The sequence below is a fragment of the Rhinoderma darwinii genome, chromosome 2 (assembly GCF_050947455.1).
Source record: "Rhinoderma darwinii isolate aRhiDar2 chromosome 2, aRhiDar2.hap1, whole genome shotgun sequence".
NCBI classification, from domain to species: domain Eukaryota; kingdom Metazoa; phylum Chordata; class Amphibia; order Anura; family Rhinodermatidae; genus Rhinoderma; species Rhinoderma darwinii.
In genome coordinates, this window is record NC_134688.1 from 466700676 (window position 1) to 466722597 (window position 21922).

Below are 21922 nucleotides of genomic sequence, written 5' to 3' on the forward strand. Positions count from 1 at the left end.
CCCCTGAACTGTCAACGGGGCGTGTACTGGCGAGGGGGCGTGTTACGATGGCTGTGACACTGTCCAATCAGATATGGACAGTGTTACAGCAAGAGCGAGGATAGAGGAGAGAGTGTGCGCAAGCGCGCGCACGCACGCTCTCACTCTTCAGCTTTCAAGATCAGTCTTCTGCCGAACCGGCAAGGGGGCGTGTCTCTGCTACGGACAGTGTTAGAGTAGGGGAGAGCTTACACTGTCCGTAGCAGTGACACGCCCCCTTGCCGGTTCCGCAGACAAAGTACAAGACGGATCTCTCACAAGTGCTGAAGAGATGAGAGCACGCATGGGCGCTCTCCTCTCCACCGCACTTACACTGTCCGCAGCAGTAACACGCCCAGAATTCCCTGATAGGGTGTATGAAAAAAGTTTTTTAAACCGGACAACCCCTTTAAGAATCTGACTACATGAAAATATTTGATCTCAGATGACCTATCGGTAAATATCACTTATATAATGGCACAAGCTCCCGGTGCCCGCGCCCTTACCCGCTTCCTCAGTGGTAATGGTGAGTTCGTTGCTGGCTTCGCTCTTGCCTATATGGTTTTTTGCATACATCCGGATGTTGTAGGTGGAAGATGGGTGTAAGTCGATGATGGTGGCCTGGTTTAACTGAGGTGAAACATCTTTGGTTCTCTGGACGGAATCCCATGAGTCTTATAAAGGAAGAAAAAGACAATTCCAGTGAGAAAACCATACCGGTAGATGGGTGGGCGCAGATGTAGCAGAGCCAACTTTGTCATTCAAATCTTTAGGGTTGCATTGTTTATTCAATACAATAGGATAGTGTTCTCCAACCTGTGTCTCGCCAGCTGTTGCAAAACAACAACAACTCCCAACAGACTGAAGCGATCAGGACGTGATGGGAGGTGTAGTATTGCTACAGTTGGAGAGCCACAGGTTAGAAAATACTGTTGTAAGGATGACCAGCAGTCCCACGTAAGACCATGTTAACACCATGAAATGTGCCAAATTACTAACTCAGCTCTGCTACATCTATTTACTCAGACTCCATATATGCTGACACCAGTGGACCTTGTATGAGTATTTCCTTCTGTAATTTACACTGTGCCTCCACTAGTACTCGTTTATAGTACGGCTGTCCTCGGAGGGGACGGTGGCGCTCACGTCCTCTGCACCCCCTTATACACAAAAGAGGGTGACAAATCCATGACAACGCTTTATAATTCAATACTAAGTGACTAGGCCTTAGACCTGAGTATACGGCACAAACGGATCCAGAATGTGCTAAAATCAGGACATATTAATAAAGTTGTTACAAAAAAAAATAAAAAAAATCTGTATTACTAAAGCAAAACTGAAGCAAATGATGTAAACGTTGTGAGAGATAAAATTATAGTATCAGGGAGGTGTTCACATCAACTATCAGGACCGAGCTGCGGGGCAATGCTCCACCTGAGGGGGCGCACAATCTGTACGGTGTCTCAGCGCGCTTGACCTATGGGATTATCCGCGCTCCTCCACACGGCGGCATGGCCTGGATTTACTCCTAATCTGTATGTGGTCAGATGCTGAGCTTGCAGTAATATATCTGCTTACACTGTGACGCCAGCTTGTCCCCTGTACGACTAAATTGCTGCTTGTCTGTTCAGAAGACTGAAGCTGCTTTACGACAAACACCCCCCCCCCCTCCCCACCACCACCGATAAGACGGTAATCAGATCCTTGACCTCACTTTTAAGGTGAACAAGTCCCATAACTGGTGGGAAGATCCTATAAATCACAAATTGTGTAGAGATCGGAAGAAGGGAGAGGTATATGTGCCACCTACAGCACCACAAATAGGTCTAAGCCCCACCCACGAATATCCTGGCCGCCACTCCCCGCTTATAAAGTCATGACTATAGGTGCCCATACACTTTAGATTACTGTTGGCCGAATGCTGGTTCGGCTGACAGCTATTCCCCCATATGCATGCCCAGCTATGCCACTCCGGCAGTGGTTTATCTCCCACCACATGCCCGATCCTTCTTTCCCTCTAAGGGGGAGAGTCAAGACCCCCCCATACACATTGGATAGTCGGCCAGTCCAGCCGAAATTGCAAGGTTCAGCCGACTTGCAACTAATGTGTATGGACACCTTATGACTCACGTTTGCCGGGACTGTCCTGAATTTAGGAAGACAGTCCCGGCAAATTACTGTCCCGGGACTTGTCCCGGCAACTGCCAGATTCAATTGTGTCTGCGTCCTCAGGACTCAGATACAATTAAATACTATGGCACAGTAGGAAACTATCCGATTCCTGCTCTGCCATTCACTCCTCCTGGAGCGCCGGAATCTCCGGCCAAAACGTTGCTGACGCCCTGGCCGGGGATTACGCTCATAGACGGAGCCCCTGACTTAACTGTCCATATAAGGGCAGAGACTTCAGGGGCACCTCCTACAGCGGAATCCCAGACCAGAGCGACAGCAACGATCTGGCTGGGGATTCCCCTCTTAGAGGGAGCCACAATGGCTCTATCTAAGGAGGCCGTGTGGCTTCATCTACAGGGGGGCTGTGTGACATAATCTACAGGGGGGGCTGTGTGGCATCATCTACAGGGGGGGCTGTGTGGCATCATCTACAGGGGGGGCTGTGTGGCATCATCTACAGGGGGGGCTGTGTGGCATCATCAACCAGGGGGGCTGTGTGGCTCTATCTACAGGGGGGCTGCGTGGCATCATCAACCAGGGGGACTGTGTGGCATCATCAACCAGGGGGACTGTATCTCGATCTACAGGGGGACTGTGTGGCTCTATCTACAGGGGGGCTGTGTGGCTCTATCTACAGGGGGGCTGTGTGGCTCTATCTACAGGGGGGCTGTGTGGCTCTATCTACAGGGGGGCTGTGTGACATCATCTACAGGGGGGTTGTGTGGCCTCATCTACAGGGGGGCTGTACTACAGTGCCCTCTGTACTATTGACAGAGGGCACTGTGGTATTATCTACAGGGGGGCCATGTGGCACTATATACAGGGGGCACTGTGGTAATATCTTCAGGGAGCAGTGAGTGGCACTATCTACTTGGGTAGTGTGTAGTAATATCTACAGGGAGCAGTGTGTGGCACTATCTACCGGGGGCAGTGTGGGGCACCATCTACAAGGGGCACTGAGTGTGGCACTATCTACGCTTGTTTTTACGCTACTAGTAGTGGTCAGCACATATCTCCTAGTCCTAATGATAAAGTGAGACATCATCTGCCTGTAAAAAACCGGATAACCAGAGAGAGATACCGGCCACCATAGTAGTCGTCAGCCAAACTAGTGCAGACATTTTTGTTAGTTTACTTGTATGTATAAATTCTGGAAAGAAAGCCACGCCGACAAGTCACACCCACCAGATGAGCCATGCCCCCATTTGACACACCCACCAAAGATGCCACACCCTAAGTGTCCCTGGAAAAAATAATAATGTTGGCAACTATGCTAAATTATGCCAACTGTTAGTGCCAGCTCTAATAGTAGCCAATATGATATTGGAGTTGCATCAGGCATGGGTATAACTATAGGATGTGCAGTTGCCTCTGGGGGCTCCTTTGCCACATAGTAAGGGGCATGTAGCGGTTGTCGGGCCCTTTAACAGATTTTTGCATTGGGTACCAGGAACTTTTTGTTGCCCCATAAAAGTTATGTCCTCAGAGTAGTGATCGCAGACTAGTTTTCCTCTTTCTAGTACGGACCAATTACATCGGACGTGTGCATAAAATCACCAAACACACGGAATACAGACAGAATCCATAAGGGTGATGCAGTACTACCCATGACCAGCAGATGGCGCAAAAGTACCAGATCATATAGTCCGCTTCTGTGAATGCAGCTCGGTGAGTATATACTGATACCTGATTTATTTTTGCATTCAATATCGTATCCTGTGATTGGACTGTTGCCATCAAATCCCATAGTCCAGCGAAGGGCGATGCTTCGTGCTCTCACTTCTCGGATTTCGATTTCTGGAGGATCTGGAGGTTCTGGTGTAGAAATGATATGTATTTATAAGCTGTTTCAGTCACACATTATAGAAGATTTAGAATAAAAGTGGATGAGATCATTTTGTCTAAGTGTCCAGCTCTCCTATTGATATCTGGCATTTTTCTTCTTAAAGTGAATCTCCACTTGTTAACCCTATATCATTTTTAGGTTCAACATTCTGTGCCGACTAATTTTTTAATTTATCTTTATAGTGGTCGGAGCACCGTTTTCCTGATACAGAGCTCCAAATCTTCTATAAAGAATTAAAAGATAAAATTCTGTCTACCTGCAGCCACCACTAGAGGGAGCTCATGAGCTTACTGCATACTGTGTTAATATTGAGCATGCAGTAAGCTCCTAAACTCCCCCTAGTGGCAGTTGCAGGTAGCCAGCATGTTGTGCACATGTAATGAATAGAATGTGAATATTTGCTTTTCCAGTGTTCACTGCATCGGACTGGTCAATATTAATAAGATGAATATAATGACTTCCTTTCACCGCAGATGGTAGAATTATAAAATTCATCACAATGAATAAACATAATAATGGGAAAAATTCTCTCATGTACCTTGTACTGTGAGTTGGATGATTCCTCGATCTTCTCCAAAAGAATTGATCGCATGGCACGAAAAGAAGCCAGAGTCCTCCCGGACAGTGGGCAAGATCTGCAGTGAACCGCAATAATACATCTCAGATAACGCCTGGCAGGAAGGGCCGGGCCTGAAATCACTAGTAGGAAACTATGAAACTCTGGATTTATCCTGCACCCACAGACATGAAGAACATTTGTTATGGCAGGACTGCAGGTAAACCATCTAACCAGAGTGGCATCATTCATGCCAACCCACTGTGACAGATCATCCACCTTAATTTTTAGGCTATTTTATAGAATGATCGCTTAATAGGAATCGGCGACCAGGATCGGCCCATTGTTTACCAGGCACACTGCTGTACATTTGATAGTGGTGGTGCATGGTATTGCAGCTCAGTCACATTCACTTGAACTGCAGTACCAGGCACAGCCACTACCAAAATATAGGCCCCCTTCAGTCCATAACAGTCTGATATAGAAACGTATTACCGGGGAAACCCCTCACCATGTCCCCACTTTGTGACGCATTACATGGTGTTGACCCCTTTAGGGCACCACTCCTCTATTACCTTCATCTAGCCAAATAAGGGCGGCTCAAAGAGGACCGCCACTATAAATAGGACCACACTTAAAGGGAACTCCCTCCTCCATTACCTCCATGTAGCCAAATAAAGGTTGTTTAAAGAGGACCGTCTCTTTAACAGATCACAGGGTACTATAGGTGGATAGTGGGCACGGCAGCTGACACAGACTTGTACATCAAATATAAAATAAACGATAAATCCAAGAATGAGAATATTAGTCCTAATGTGAGACATAAGAGATTACAGAAAAAATCTGTTAATCTAGAGCCATATTATCAAAACGTCTGGATTACAAATCGGAGATATTTTTTGGGGGTACAGATATTTTAAGAAGTGATCTAATGATAAGCCAAACATTAACCCATTGTAACGTATATGATACCATCAAGCAAATCATCTACTACTATTATTGCGAGATTCCAGGCACACGGCCAAGTGAAGGAAACAAGCGCCAGACTATTGGATGACGGATTAGAGGAATGTTACCGTATCCTGACCAGTAACTGTACCTGCAGTATAGAGAGCACTTCATCCCCCACCTCCTTGGTGGACACCTGGTAGCGGGACATCTCAGGGACATTTATCATGCGGTCCTCCTTCTCCCAGCGCACTATGATCGGCTTCTCGCCATGGGCCGTGCAGTTCATCTCCTTCTTCTGACCTTGCGTTGCCAGTGTGGTGTTAGGATAGGAAATTATTCTTGCGGGAACTACAAGTCAAAGGCAAGAAAATTGTTAGATAGATAGATATGAGATAGATAGATAGATAGATATGAGATAGATAGATAGATATGAGATAGATAGATAGATAGATAGATATGAGATAGATAGATAGATAGATAGATAGATAGATAGATAGATAGATAGATAGATAGATAGATAGATAGATAGATAGATAGATAGATAGATAGATAGATAGATATGAGATAGATAGATAGATATGAGATGGATAGATGATAGATAGATAGATAGATAGATATGAGATAGATAGATAGATAGATAGATAGATAGATAGATAGATAGATAGATAGATAGATAGATAGATAGATAGATAGATAGATAGATAGATAGATATGAGATAGATAGATAGATAGATAGATAGATAGATAGATAGATAGATATGAGATAGATAGATAGATAGATATGAGAGAGATGGATAGATGATAGATAGATAGATATGAGATAGATAGATAGATAGATAGATAGATAGATAGATAGATAGATAGATAGATAGATAGATAGATATGAGATTGATAGATAGATAGATAGATAGATAGATAGATAGATAGATAGATAGATAGATAGATAGATAGATAGATAGATAGATAGATATGAGATAGATAGATAGATAGATAGATAGATATGAGATAGATAGATAGATAGATAGATAGATAGATAGATAGATAGATAGATAGATAGATAGATAGATAGATAGATAGATAGATAGATAGATAGATATGAGATAGATAGATATGAGATAGATAGATATGAGATAGATAGATAGATATGAGATAGATAGATAGATAGATAGATAGATAGATAGATAGATAGATAGATAGATAGATAGATAGATAGATAGATAGATAGATAGATAGATAGATAGATAGATAGATATGAGATAGATAGATAGATAGATATGAGATAGATAGATAGATAGATATGAGATAGATAGATAGATAGATAGATAGATAGATAGATAGATAGATAGATAGATAGATAGATAGATAGATAGATAGATAGATAGATAGATAGATAGATATGAGATAGATAGATAGATAGATAGATAGATAGATAGATAGATAGATAGATAGATAGATAGATAGATAGATAGATAGATAGATAGATAGATATGAGATAGATAGATAGATAGATAGATAGATAGATAGATAGATAGATAGATAGATAGATAGATAGATAGATAGATAGATAGATAGATAGATAGATATGAGATAGATAGATATGAGATAGATAGATGATAGATAGATAGATAGATAGATAGATAGATAGATAGATAGATAGATAGATAGATAGATAGATAGATAGATAGATAGATAGATAGATAGATAGATAGATAGATAGATAGATAGATAGATAGATAAGAGATAGATAGATAGATATGAGATAGATAGATAGATAGATAGATAGATAGATAGATAGATAGATAGATAGATAGATAGATAGATAGATATGAGATAGATAGAGAGATATGAGATAGATAGATAGATAGATAGATAGATAGATAGATAGATAGATAGATAGATAGATAGATAGATAGATAGATAGATAGATAGATAGATAGATAGATATGGGATAGATAGATAGATAGATAGATAGATAGATAGATAGATAGATAGATAGATAGATAGATAGATAGATAGATAGATAGATAGATAGATAGATAGATAAATAGATAGATAGATAGATAGATAGATATGAGATAGATAGATATGAGATAGATAGATAGATAGATAGATAGATATGAGATAGATAGATAGATAGATAGATAGATAGATAGATAGATAGATATGAGATAGATAGATAGATAGATATGAGAGAGATGGATAGATGATAGATAGATAGATATGAGATAGATAGATAGATAGATAGATAGATAGATAGATAGATAGATAGATAGATAGATAGATATGAGATTGATAGATAGATAGATAGATAGATAGATAGATAGATAGATAGATAGATAGATAGATAGATAGATAGATAGATATGAGATAGATAGATAGATAGATAGATAGATAGATATGAGATAGATAGATAGATAGATAGATAGATAGATAGATAGATAGATAGATAGATAGATAGATAGATAGATAGATAGATAGATAGATAGATAGATAGATAGATAGATATGAGATAGATAGATATGAGATAGATAGATATGAGATAGATAGATAGATATGAGATAGATAGATAGATAGATAGATAGATAGATAGATAGATAGATAGATAGATAGATAGATAGATAGATAGATAGATAGATAGATAGATAGATAGATAGATATGAGATAGATAGATAGATAGATATGAGATAGATAGATAGATAGATATGAGATAGATAGATAGATAGATAGATAGATAGATAGATAGATAGATAGATAGATAGATAGATAGATAGATAGATAGATAGATAGATAGATAGATAGATAGATATGAGATAGATAGATAGATAGATAGATAGATAGATAGATAGATAGATAGATAGATAGATAGATAGATAGATAGATAGATAGATAGATAGATAGATAGATAGATAGATATGAGATAGATAGATAGATAGATAGATAGATAGATAGATAGATAGATAGATAGATAGATAGATAGATAGATAGATAGATAGATAGATAGATAGATAGATAGATAGATATGAGATAGATAGATATGAGATAGATAGATGATAGATAGATAGATAGATAGATAGATAGATAGATAGATAGATAGATAGATAGATAGATAGATAGATAGATAGATAGATAGATAGATAGATAGATAGATAGATAGATAGATAGATAGATAAGAGATAGATAGATAGATATGAGATAGATAGATAGATAGATAGATAGATAGATAGATAGATAGATAGATAGATAGATAGATAGATAGATAGATATGAGATAGATAGAGAGATATGAGATAGATAGATAGATAGATAGATAGATAGATAGATAGATAGATAGATAGATAGATAGATAGATAGATAGATAGATAGATAGATATGGGATAGATAGATAGATAGATAGATAGATAGATAGATAGATAGATAGATAGATAGATAGATAGATAGATAGATAGATAGATAGATAGATAGATAGATAAATAGATAGATAGATAGATAGATAGATATGAGATAGATAGATATGAGATAGATAGATAGATAGATAGATAGATAGATAGATAGATAGATAGATAGATAGATAGATAGATAGATAGATAGATAGATAGATAGATAGATAGATAGATAGATAGATAGATAGATAGATAAGCTGTGAGACCATCCATGTAGAAGATGCCATGGCAGGCATGTTGTTTGTCACCCAACTTTCCAAGGAACAGATTTAACCATAAAATAGCTGTATAGAAATGAACAGAAGCGGATTACTCGAGCTCTGGTATCGGCTGTTATACACACACGACCTGTAGCGTTACATTTGGTTGCTGCGATGAGACGTAATCAAGTGAATAAAGGAAACTTCTTCCTGAGAAGATTAATGATCGATGACATGACCTTTTCACGTGTCACATGTATCCGGGGACAGGACACGGTGTCAGCATCATGCAGGGGAAGAATCCTGGATCACAGCAAAGGGCTTACAGACGTGCAGCATACAGATGTAGCATAAGTCAATGTGTTATAGCCACAGATGCCCCTCAGAGTTTTAGGAACAGATGCCCCATACAATGCCTGATACAGATGCCCTCCATACAATGGCAGGAACAGCTGCCCCTCCCCGAGTGCCAGAAATAGATGCCCCCAAAATTCCTGCCACAAATGTCCCCTTGAGTGCCTGTTACAGGTGCCCACATATCGTGCCAGTCACACATGTGTCCCACACAGCCCTGCCCTCATTACCTCCTGCAAGTGACTGACAGTAACTCAGGGGCGTAGCTTGTATCTCCTGGGACCCTAATGTAAGGCCTCATGCACACGGACGTATTGTTTTTCCTACTGTAAATACGGGTCCTTGGTCACACGTATTCGACCCGTATTCCACCCATATTAACGGACCCGTTTTCTCTGCACTAATCGGCAGCCCCTTCTCTCTATCAGTGCTGGATAGAGAGAAGGGGCAGCCCTTTCAGGCAAAGTTTCCGCAGCGATTGAAAGTAAAAAAGTTCATACGTACCCCGGCTGTTGTCTTGGTGACGTGTCCCTTTTTTGACATCCAGTCCGACCTCCATGGATGACACTCACTCCATGTGACGGCTGCAGCCTGTGATTGGCCTGTGATTGGCTGCAGCGGTCACATGGGATGAAACGTCATCCCAGGAGGCCGGACTGGAGGAAGAAGAGGGAGTTCTGGGTAAGTTAACTTTTAATACTATTAACTCCAGCGGTAGTCACTGTCCCGGGTGCTGAAAGAGTTACTGCCGATCAGTTAACTCTTTCAGCACCCTGGACAGTGACTAACCCCTGACGTCGTCTAGCAACGCTCCCGTAATTACGGGAGCCCCATAGACCTCTATGGGCCTGCCCGTGCCGTAATTACGGCTTGAAATAGGACATGTTCCATATTTTTCAACGGCCCAGGCACCTTCCCGTAAGCAAACGGGAAGGTACCCGTGGCCAATAGAAGTCTATGGGCCCGTAATTACGGGCATTTTTACGTTTGTGTGCATGGGGCCTAAAATTGATATCATGGCCCCATCTATTATGTGCCATTTATAATTCTGGTGTCTTATGTGGCAGAGGGATTTATGGGCAACCCTCAGGACCCAGGGCCCTGGTGTCACTGCTTCATTAGCACCCCCTATAGCTACTTCCTTGTAGTAATGGACGTCAGCACTAGTGTCATTACATGAAAGTGACAGGGAAATAGCTGAAACTTAAAGGGGGTCTCTGCTTTGGACAATCCCTACTTTTTAGTAGGGGCCCTTGACAATAAGCTGATCACAGAGTGTCCCCCGGCTGGGATCCCCAGCGATCGGCTGTAATCTGTTTAGTTTCCCTGCAACACCACCACAGGGGAAATGAAGTATTACACGATGTCCATTCATATCAATGTGTTATCTGGGTAATAGGAGCACAGGACAGGTCCTCCAGAGAGAGAGTCGCTCTCTGTAACCGCTCTCCACTCTGGCCAAGCGATGAGCATCCCGAACAGAGGACCCCCTTTATTAACTCCAAACTCCCTAATAGGGTGTATGAAGATGGATTTTCTAAACTGCATAACCCCTTTAAAGGGGTATTGCCTTTCAGCTGCGGTATCAATAACTCACGTTTTTCCTGTTCATTGTTTACTTCCAGAGCCTGAAAATCTGTCCTGGTCATGTGATGTGCATGGCTTATTACAAGACACAGCTCTGATAACTGTACTGTAACGAGCCCTGCACCTGTGTGTCCATCATATGACCAGATTTGCACAGGGCTCTCTAACATCAGTCAACAGCATTGTGAGGAAGTCAACTAAATGGATTGACTCACAAAGACAACCCCTATTCATATGCCCGGTGGGGGGGGGGGGGGCACAGCCTGGGAACCCCTCTATGAGCCAGTGAAAAGTTACTGAGAAGCAGTAGCTCTTGCGGACCAGGTCCATCTATCTTTTATATAGATGTCCATTTATTTGAATGTAATACTACATGTAATATGCATGTAATACTACATTTCACCTGTAGTGGCCACTGTAGGGAAAATAAGGAACCAACTGCTTTATGGATTGTTGCAAATACAGTTTATGTGTATCGCCGCAATTTGTGTGTATTACAGCTACAATCGTAGCGTTTAGCGACTGAGAAAATTGCGCACAGGCGGCCATGCTTGTCACCCAGCTTTTCCAGGAACAGATAGAACTAAGAAGCGGCTGAATAGAATTTTTTGCAATTTGAGAAGGTCAGGGTTTTTGTTTTTTTTAGATTTCACGAAGAATGCTACTTCACCTGATTGTTCTGTATCCAGTTTTGTTTTGCCACAGTATGGTGCTGATAATAAGCATTAATCAGTGTTTGCAGGCTGCCGAAGCCTCGTTTGATGTGAGGCGTTAGTAGGGCTGACAGCGATTGGTGTGCTAGTGCCAGCAAGACAGTGAGATCTGATTGAACGTGCCAGGGTAAAGACTGCAGACAATTAGGGATCATTTCTCATTCACTTTGAAGCGAGTTCAGATCACATTACAGGAAAACAAGTTCATTTAATTGGTACAGTAAATGTGAATTTTAACAAGCTTATCTAAACAGATGTAGCAGAGCCAAGTTTTTCATTTGGCACAATAGCTATGAAATAAAAGGGTTCTTGGGTATGACCATGAGTGAGGGGTGAACTTGGAAGGGCTGGATTGCAGACAGGACGTTGGCTACTAGGACACGTGGGGGAGGAAAGGGGGGGACGGGGACGAGCCTGCTACAGGATGAGGGCAAGTGCCCTCCCCCATTAATAGCTTTTCATGGCTATGGGATTTTCCTTTCATTAGTGAGATTTCTCTTTTATACAGGGGCAATGTAGCTGTCAGTATTATGGGGGTACTGTGGCTGTCAGTATTATGGGTGCACTGTGGCTGTCAGTATTATGGGTGCACTGTGGCTGTTAGTATTATGGGTGCAATGTGGCTGTCAGTATTATGGGTGCACTGTGGCTGTCAGTATTATGGGTGCACTGTGGCTGTCAATATTATGGGTGCACTGTGGCTGTCAGTATTATGGGGGCAATGTAGCTGTCAGTATTATGGGTGCAATGTGGCTGTCAGTATTATGGGTGCAATGTAGCTGTCAGTATTATGGGTGCAATGTGGCTGTTAGTATTATGGGTGCAATGTGGCTGTCAGTATTATGGGTGCACTGTGGCTGTCAGTATTATGGGTGCACTGTGGCTGTCAGTATTATGGGTGCACTGTGGCTGTCAGTATTATGGGTGCACTGTGGCTGTCAATATTATGGGTGCACTGTGGCTGTCAGTATTATGGGGGCAATGTAGCTGTCAGTATTATGGGTGCAATGTGGCTGTCAGTATTATGGGTGCAATGTAGCTGTCAGTATTATGGGTGCAATGTGGCTGTTAGTATTATGGGTGCAATGTGGCTGTCAGTATTATGGGTGCACTGTGGCTGTCAGTATTATGGGTGCACTGTGGCTGTCAGTATTATGGGTGCACTGTGGCTGTCAGTATTATGGGTGCACTGTGGCTGTCAATATTATGGGTGCACTGTGGCTGTCAGTATTATGGGGGCAATGTAGCTGTCAGTATTATGGGTGCAATGTGGCTGTCAGTATTATGGGTGCAATGTGGCTGTTAGTATTATGGGTGCACTGTGGCTGTTAGTATTATGGGTGCAATGTGGCTGTCAGTATTATGGGTGCACTGTGGCTGTCAGTATTATGGGTGCACTGTGGCTGTCAGTATTATGGGTGCACTGTGGCTGTCAGTATTATGGGTGCACTGTGGCTGTTAGTATTATGGGTGCACTGTGGCTGTCAGTATTATGGGTGCAATGTGGCTGTCAGTATTATGGGTGCACTGTGGCTGTCAGTATTATGGGTGCACTGTGGCTGTCAGTATTATGGGTGCACTGTGGCTGTCAGTATTATGGGTGCACTGTGGCTGTCAGTATTATGGGTGCAATGTGGCTGTCAGTATTATGGGTGCAATGTGGCTGTCAGTATTATGGGGGTACTGTGGCTGTCAGTATTATGGGTGCAATGTGGCTGTCAGTATTATGGGTGCAATGTGGCTGTTAGTATTATGGGTGCAATGTGGCTGTTAGTATTATGGGTGCAATGTGGCTGTCAATATTATGGGTGCAATGTGGCTGTTAGTATTATGGGTGCAATGTGGCTGTCAGTATTATGGGTGCAATGTGGCTGTTAGTATTATGGGTGCAATGTGGCTGTCAGTATTATGGGTGCACTGTGGCTGTCAGTATTATGGGTGCAATGTGGCTGTCAGTATTATGGGGGTACTGTGGCTGTCAGTATTATGGGTGCAATGTGGCTGTTAGTATTATGGGTGCAATGTGGCTGTTAGTATTATGGGTGCAATGTGGCTGTCAGTATTATGGGGGCACTGTGGCTGTCAGTATTATGGGGGCACTGTGGCTGTCAGTATTATGGGTGCAATGTAGCTGTCAGTATTATGGGTGCAATGTGGCTGTCAGTATTATGGGGGCACTGTGGCTGTCAGTATTATGGGGGCACTGTGGCTGTCAGTATTATGGGTGCAATGTGGCTGTTAGTATTATGGGTGCAATGTGGCTGTCAGTATTATGGGGGCACTGTGGCTGTCAGTATTATGGGGGCACTGTGGCTGTCAGTATTATGGGTGCAATGTGGCTGTTAGTATTATGGGTGCAATGTGGCTGTCAGTATTATGGGTGCACTGTGGCTGTCAGTATTATGGGTGCACTGTAGCTGTCAGTATTATGGGTGCACTGTAGCTGTCAGTATTATGGGTGCAATGTAGCTGTTAGTATTATGGGTGCAATGTGGCTGTCAGTATTATGGGTGCAATGTGGCTGTCAGTATTATGGGTGCAATGTGGCTGTCAGTATTATGGGTGCAATGTGGCTGTCAGTATTATGGGGGTACTGTGGCTGTCAGTATTATGGGTGCAATGTGGCTGTCAGTATTATGGGTGCAATGTGGCTGTCAGTATTATGGGGGTACTGTGGCTGTTAGTATTATGGGTGCAATGTGGCTGTCAGTATTATGGGTGCAATGTGGCTGTTAGTATTATGGGTGCAATGTGGCTGTCAATATTATGGGTGCAATGTGGCTGTCAGTATTATGGGTGCACTGTGGCTGTCAGTATTATGGGTGCACTGTAGCTGTCAGTATTATGGGTGCACTGTAGCTGTCAGTATTATGGGTGCAATGTAGCTGTTAGTATTATGGGTGCAATGTGGCTGTCAGTATTATGGGTGCAATGTGGCTGTCAGTATTATGGGTGCAATGTGGCTGTCAGTATTATGGGTGCAATGTGGCTGTCAGTATTATGGGTGCACTGTGGCTGTCAGTATTATGGGTGCAATGTGGCTGTCAGTATTATGGGTGCAATGTGGCTGTCAGTATTATGGGGGTACTGTGGCTGTTAGTATTATGGGTGCAATGTGGCTGTCAGTATTATGGGTGCAATGTGGCTGTTAGTATTATGGGTGCAATGTGGCTGTCAATATTATGGGTGCAATGTGGCTGTCAGTATTATGGGTGCACTGTGGCTGTCAGTATTATGGGTGCAATGTGGCTGTCAGTATTATGGGGGTACTGTGGCTGTCAGTATTATGGGTGCAATGTGGCTGTTAGTATTATGGGTGCAATGTGGCTGTTAGTATTATGGGTGCACTGTGGCTGTCAGTATTATGGGTGCAATGTGGCTGTCAGTATTATGGGTGTAATGTGGCTGTCAGTATTATGGGGGCACTGTGGCTGTCAGTATTATGGGGGCACTGTGGCTGTCAGTATTATGGGTGCAATGTGGCTGTCAGTATTATGGGTGCACTGTGGCTGTCAGTATTATGGGTGCAATGTGGCTGTCAGTATTATGGGTGCAATGTGGCTGTCAGTATTATGGGTGCAATGTGGCTGTCAGTATTATGGGTGCAATGTGGCTGTCAGTATTATGGGTACAATGTGGCTGTCAGTATTATGGGTGCAATGTGGCTGTCAGTATTATGGGTGCAATGTGGCTGTCAGTATTATGGGGGTACTGTGGCTGTAAATATTATGGGTGCAATGTGGCTGTCAGTATTATGGGTGCAATGTGGCTGTCAGTATTATGGGGGTACTGTGGCTGTAAATATTATGGGTGCAATGTGGCTGTCAGTATTATGGGTGCACTGTGGCTGTAAATATTATGGGTGCAATGTGGCTGTCAGTATTATGGGTGCACTGTGGCTGTCAGTATTATGGGTGCAATGTGGCTGTCAGTATTATGGGTGCAATGTGGCTGTCAGTATTATGGGTGCAATGTGGCTGTTAGTATTATGGGTGCAATGTGGCTGTCAGTATTATGGGTGCAATGTGGCTGTTAGTTTTATGGGTGCAATGTGGCTGTCAGTATTATGGGTGCAATGTGGCTGTCAGTATTATGGGTGCAATGTGGCTGTTAGTATTATGGGTGCAATGTGGCTGTAAATATTATGGGTGCACTGTGGCTGTCAGTATTATGGGTGCAATGTGGCTGTCAGTATTATGGGTGCAATGTGGCTGTCAGTATTATGGGTGCAATGTGGCTGTCAGTATTATGGGTGCAATGTGTCTGTCAGTATTATGGGTGCAATGTGGCTTTTAGTTTTATGGGTGCACTGTGGCTGTCAGTATTATGGGTGCAATGTGGCTGTTAGTATTATGGGTGCAATGTGGCTGTAAATATTATGGGTGCACTGTGGCTGTCAGTATTATGGGTGCACTGTGGCTGTCAGTATTATGGGTGCACTGTGGCTGTCAGTATTATGGGTGCACTGTGGCTGTCAGTATTATGGGTGCACTGTGGCTGTTAGTATTATGGGTGCAATGTGGCTGTTAGTATTATGGGTGCAATGTGGCTGTCAATATTATGGGTGCACTGTGGCTGTCAGTATTATGGGTGCAATGTAGCTGTCAGTATTATGGGTGCAATGTGGCTGTCAGTATTATGGGTGCAATGTGGCTGTTAGTATTATGGGTGCAATGTGGCTGTTAGTATTATGGGTGCAATGTGGCTGTCAATATTATGGGTGCACTGTGGCTGTCAGTATTATGGGTGCAATGTGGCTGTCAGTATTATGGGGGTACTGTGGCTGTCAGTATTATGGGTGCAATGTGGCTGTTAGTATTATGGGTGCAATGTGGCTGTCAGTATTATGGGTGCACTGTGGCTGTTAGTATTATGGGTGCACTGTGGCTGTCAGTATTATGGGTGCAATGTGGCTGTCAGTATTATGGGTGCAATGTGGCTGTTAGTATTATGGGTGCAATGTGGCTGTCAATATTATGGGTGCACTGTGGCTGTCAGTATTATGGGTGCAATGTGGCTGTTAGTATTATGGGTGCACTGTGGCTGTCAGTATTATGGGTGCAATGTGGCTGTTAGTATTATGGGTGCAATGTGGCTGTTAGTATTATGGGTGCACTGTGGCTGTCAGTATTATGGGTGCACTGTGGCTGTCAGTATTATGGGTGCACTGTGGCTGTCAGTATTATGGGTGCAATGTGGCTGTCAGTATTATGGGTGCAATGTGGCTGTCAGTATTATGGGTGCAATGTGGCTGTCAGTATTATGGGTGCAATGTGGCTGTCAGTATTATGGGTGCAATGTGGCTGTCAGTATTATGGGTGCAATGTGGCTGTCAGTATTATGGGTGCAATGTGGCTGTCAGTATTATGGGTGCAATGTGGCTGTCAGTATTATGGGTGCAATGTGGCTGTCAGTATTATGGGTGCAATGTGGCTGTCAGTATTATGGGTGCAATGTGGCTGTTAGTATTATGGGTGCAATGTGGCTGTCAGTATTATGGGTGCAATGTGGCTGTCAGTATTATGGGGGTACTGTGGCTGTCAGTATTATGGGTGCAATGTGGCTGTTAGTATTATGGGTGCAATGTGGCTGTTAGTATTATGGGTGCACTGTGGCTGTCAGTATTATGGGTGCACTGTGGCTGTCAGTATTATGGGTGCACTGTGGCTGTCAGTATTATGGGTGCACTGTGGCTGTCAGTATTATGGGTGCAATGTGGCTGTCAGTATTATGGGTGCAATGTGGCTGTCAGTATTATGGGTGCAATGTGGCTGTCAGTATTATGGGTGCAATGTGGCTGTCAGTATTATGGGTGCAATGTGGCTGTCAGTATTATGGGTGCAATGTGGCTGTCAGTATTATGGGTGCAATGTGGCTGTCAGTATTATGGGTGCAATGTGGCTTTCAGTATTATGGGTGCAATGTGGCTGTCAGTATTATGGGGGTACTGTGGCTGTAAATATTATGGGTGCAATGTGGCTGTCAGTATTATGGGTGCAATGTGGCTGTCAGTATTATGGGGGTACTGTGGCTGTAAATATTATGGGTGCAATGTGGCTGTCAGTTATTATGGGTGCACTGTGGCTGTAAATATTATGGGTGCAATGTGGCTGTCAGTATTATGGGTGCACTGTGGCTGTCAGTATTATGGGTGCAATGTGGCTGTCAGTATTATGGGTGCAATGTGGCTGTCAGTATTATGGGTGCAATGTGGCTGTCAGTATTATGGGTGCAATGTGGCTGTCAGTATTATGGGTGCAATGTGGCTGTTAGTATTATGGGTGCAATGTGGCTGTCAGTATTATGGGTGCAATGTGGCTGTTAGTTTTATGGGTGCACTGTGGCTGTCAGTATTATGGGTGCAATGTGGCTGTTAGTATTATGGGTGCAATGTGGCTGTAAATATTATGGGTGCACTGTGGCTGTCAGTATTATGGGTGCACTGTGGCTGTCAGTATTATGGGTGCACTGTGGCTGTTAGTATTATGGGTGCAATGTGGCTGTTAGTATTATGGGTGCAATGTGGCTGTCAATATTATGGGTGCACTGTGGCTGTCAGTATTATGGGTGCAATGTGGCTGTCAGTATTATGGGTGCAATGTGGCTTTCAGTATTATGGGTGCAATGTGGCTGTCAGTATTATGGGGGTACTGTGGCTGTAAATATTATGGGTGCAATGTGGCTGTCAGTATTATGGGTGCAATGTGGCTGTCAGTATTATGGGGGTACTGTGGCTGTAAATATTATGGGTGCAATGTGGCTGTCAGTTATTATGGGTGCACTGTGGCTGTAAATATTATGGGTGCAATGTGGCTGTCAGTATTATGGGTGCACTGTGGCTGTCAGTATTATGGGTGCAATGTGGCTGTCAGTATTATGGGTGCAATGTGGCTGTCAGTATTATGGGTGCAATGTGGCTGTCAGTATTATGGGTGCAATGTGGCTGTCAGTATTATGGGTGCAATGTGGCTGTTAGTATTATGGGTGCAATGTGGCTGTCAGTATTATGGGTGCAATGTGGCTGTTAGTTTTATGGGTGCACTGTGGCTGTCAGTATTATGGGTGCAATGTGGCTGTTAGTATTATGGGTGCAATGTGGCTGTAAATATTATGGGTGCACTGTGGCTGTCAGTATTATGGGTGCACTGTGGCTGTCAGTATTATGGGTGCACTGTGGCTGTTAGTATTATGGGTGCAATGTGGCTGTTAGTATTATGGGTGCAATGTGGCTGTCAATATTATGGGTGCACTGTGGCTGTCAGTATTATGGGTGCACTGTGGCTGTCAGTATTATGGGTGCAATGTGGCTGTCAGTATTATGGGTGCAATGTGGCTGTTAGTATTATGGGTGCAATGTGGCTGTTAGTATTATGGGTGCACTGTGGCTGTCAATATTATGGGTGCACTGTGGCTGTCAGTATTATGGGTGCAATGTGGCTGTTAGTATTATGGGTGCAATGTGGCTGTCAATATTATGGGTGCACTGTGGCTGTCAGTATTATGGGTGCAATGTGGCTGTCAGTATTATGGGGGTACTGTGGCTGTCAGTATTATGGGTGCAATGTGGCTGTTAGTATTATGGGTGCAATGTGGCTGTTAGTATTATGGGTGCACTGTGGCTGTCAGTATTATGGGTGCACTGTGGCTGTTAGTATTATGGGTGCAATGTGGCTGTTAGTATTATGGGTGCACTGTGGCTGTCAATATTATGGGCGCACTGTGGCTGTCAGTATTATGGGTGCAATGTGGCTGTTAGTATTATGGGTGCACTGTGGCTGTCAATATTATGGGTGCACTGTGGCTGTCAGTATTATGGGTGCACTGTGGCTGTCAGTATTATGGGTGCAATGTGGCTGTCAGTATTATGGGTGCAATGTGGCTGTCAGTATTATGGGTGCAATGTGGCTGTCAGTATTATGGGTGCAATGTGGCTGTCAGTATTATGGGTGCAATGTGGCTGTCAGTATTATGGGGGTACTGTGGCTGTAAATATTATGGGTGCAATGTGGCTGTCAGTATTATGGGGGTACTGTGGCTGTAAATATTATGGGTGCAATGTGGCTGTCAGTATTATGGGTGCAATGTGGCTGTTAGTATTATGGGTGCAATGTGGCTGTCAGTATTATGGGTGCACTGTGGCTGTCAGTATTATGGGTGCAATGTGGCTGTCAGTATTATGGGTGCAATGTGGCTGTCAGTATTATGGGGGTACTGTGGCTGTCAGTATTATGGGTGCAATGTGGCTGTCACTATTATGGGTGCAATGTGGCTGTCAGTATTATGGGTGCAATGTGGCTGTTAGTATTATGGGTGCAATGTGGCTGTCAGTATTATGGGTGCACTGTGGCTGTCAATATTATGGGCGCACTGTGGCTGTCAGTATTATGGGTGCAATGTGGCTGTTAGTATTATGGGTGCACTGTGGCTGTCAATATTATGGGTGCACTGTGGCTGTCAGTATTATGGGTGCACTGTGGCTGTCAGTATTATGGGTGCAATGTGGCTGTCAGTATTATGGGTGCAATGTGGCTGTCAGTATTATGGGTGCAATGTGGCTGTCAGTATTATGGGTGCAATGTGGCTGTCAGTATTATGGGTGCAATGTGGCTGTCAGTATTATGGGGGTACTGTGGCTGTAAATATTATGGGTGCAATGTGGCTGTCAGTATTATGGGGGTACTGTGGCTGTAAATATTATGGGTGCAATGTGGCTGTCAGTATTATGGGTGCAATGTGGCTGTTCGTATTATGGGTGCAATGTGGCTGTCAGTATTATGGGTGCACTGTGGCTGTCAGTATTATGGGTGCAATGTGGCTGTCAGTATTATGGGTGCAATGTGGCTGTCAGTATTATGGGGGTACTGTGGCTGTCAGTATTATGGGTGCAATGTGGCTGTCACTATTATGGGTGCAATGTGGCTGTCAGTATTATGGGTGCAATGTGGCTGTTAGTATTATGGGTGCAATGTGGCTGTCAGTATTATGGGGGCACTGTGGCTGTCAGTATTATGGGGGCACTGTGGCTGTCAGTATTATGGGTGCAATGTGGCTGTCAGTATTATGGGTGCAATGTGGCTGTTAGTATTATGGGTGCAATGTGGCTGTCAGTATTATGGGTGCAATGTGGCTGTTAGTATTATGGGGCACTGTGGCTGTCAGTATTATGGGGCACTGTGGCTGTAAATATTATGGGGGCACTGTGGCTGTCAGTTTTATGGGGCATTGTGGCGGTCAGTATTATGGGGCACTGTGGCTGTAAATATTATGGGGGCTCTGTGGCTATCAGTATTATGGGGGTACTGTGGCTGTTAGTATTATGTGGCACTGTGGCTGTCAGTATTATGGGGCACTGTGGCTGTCAGTATTATGGGGCACTGTGGCTGTCAGTATTATGGGGCACTGTGGCTGTAAATATTATGGGGGCTCTGTGGCTATCAGTATTATGGGGGTACTGTGGCTGTCAGTATTATGGGGGTACTGTGGCTGTAAATATTATGGGGGCACTGTGGCTGTAAATATTATGGGGGCACTGTGGCTGTCAGTATTATGGGGGTACTGTGGCTGTAAATATTATGGGGGCACTGTGGCTGTAAATATTATGGGGGGACTGTGGCTGTAAATATTATGGGGGCACTGTGACTGTCAGTATTATGGGGGTACTGTGGCTGTAAATATTATGGGGGCACTGTGGCTGTAAATATTATGGGTTGCTTTCTGTTTTTTTATAATTGCAAAAGATTTTATTTGTAAATGAAGCTCAATTATAAGCCAGATGAGACGTCCGTTCTTGAGTTAGATGCGGGTGCCGGAGCTGCATCTATCAGACATTTATCCTATGGATATGCATGAATTTCTGAGAGGGGAAAAAGCCTTTAATCACTTTATAAATGAAAAGTTTTACTACTTTCATGGCTCCCGAGTCCCAGACATCCCGGATCCAGCGGGGCAGTCCTGGATTCTTGGAGATGTCCCGATACCCTGGACGGCCGGTGCATGTCCCGGTGTCAACTGCATCTGCATCCCCAAAACGCAAATCCAGGTGAATACAATGGTGGAGCCATCAGATCACTGCTCCACCATTCACTA

The 21922-nt window shown here is 43.5% G+C and overlaps 1 protein-coding gene across 3 annotated transcripts in view; it reads right to left on the bottom strand.

Moving 5' to 3' along the window:
- Window positions 1-21922, bottom strand: part of DSCAM (DS cell adhesion molecule) — a 425426-nt gene that overhangs the window by 145720 nt on the left and 257784 nt on the right. For all 3 annotated transcript variants that reach the window (XM_075854624.1, XM_075854623.1, XM_075854625.1), the window contains exons 12-15: window positions 5692-5891; window positions 4575-4671; window positions 3877-4005; window positions 525-692 (exon numbers count right to left, since the gene is read on the bottom strand). In XM_075854624.1, the coding sequence (XP_075710739.1) occupies window positions 525-692; window positions 3877-4005; window positions 4575-4671; window positions 5692-5891 (594 nt within the window). The remainder of the gene's footprint in view (window positions 1-524; window positions 693-3876; window positions 4006-4574; window positions 4672-5691; window positions 5892-21922) is intronic.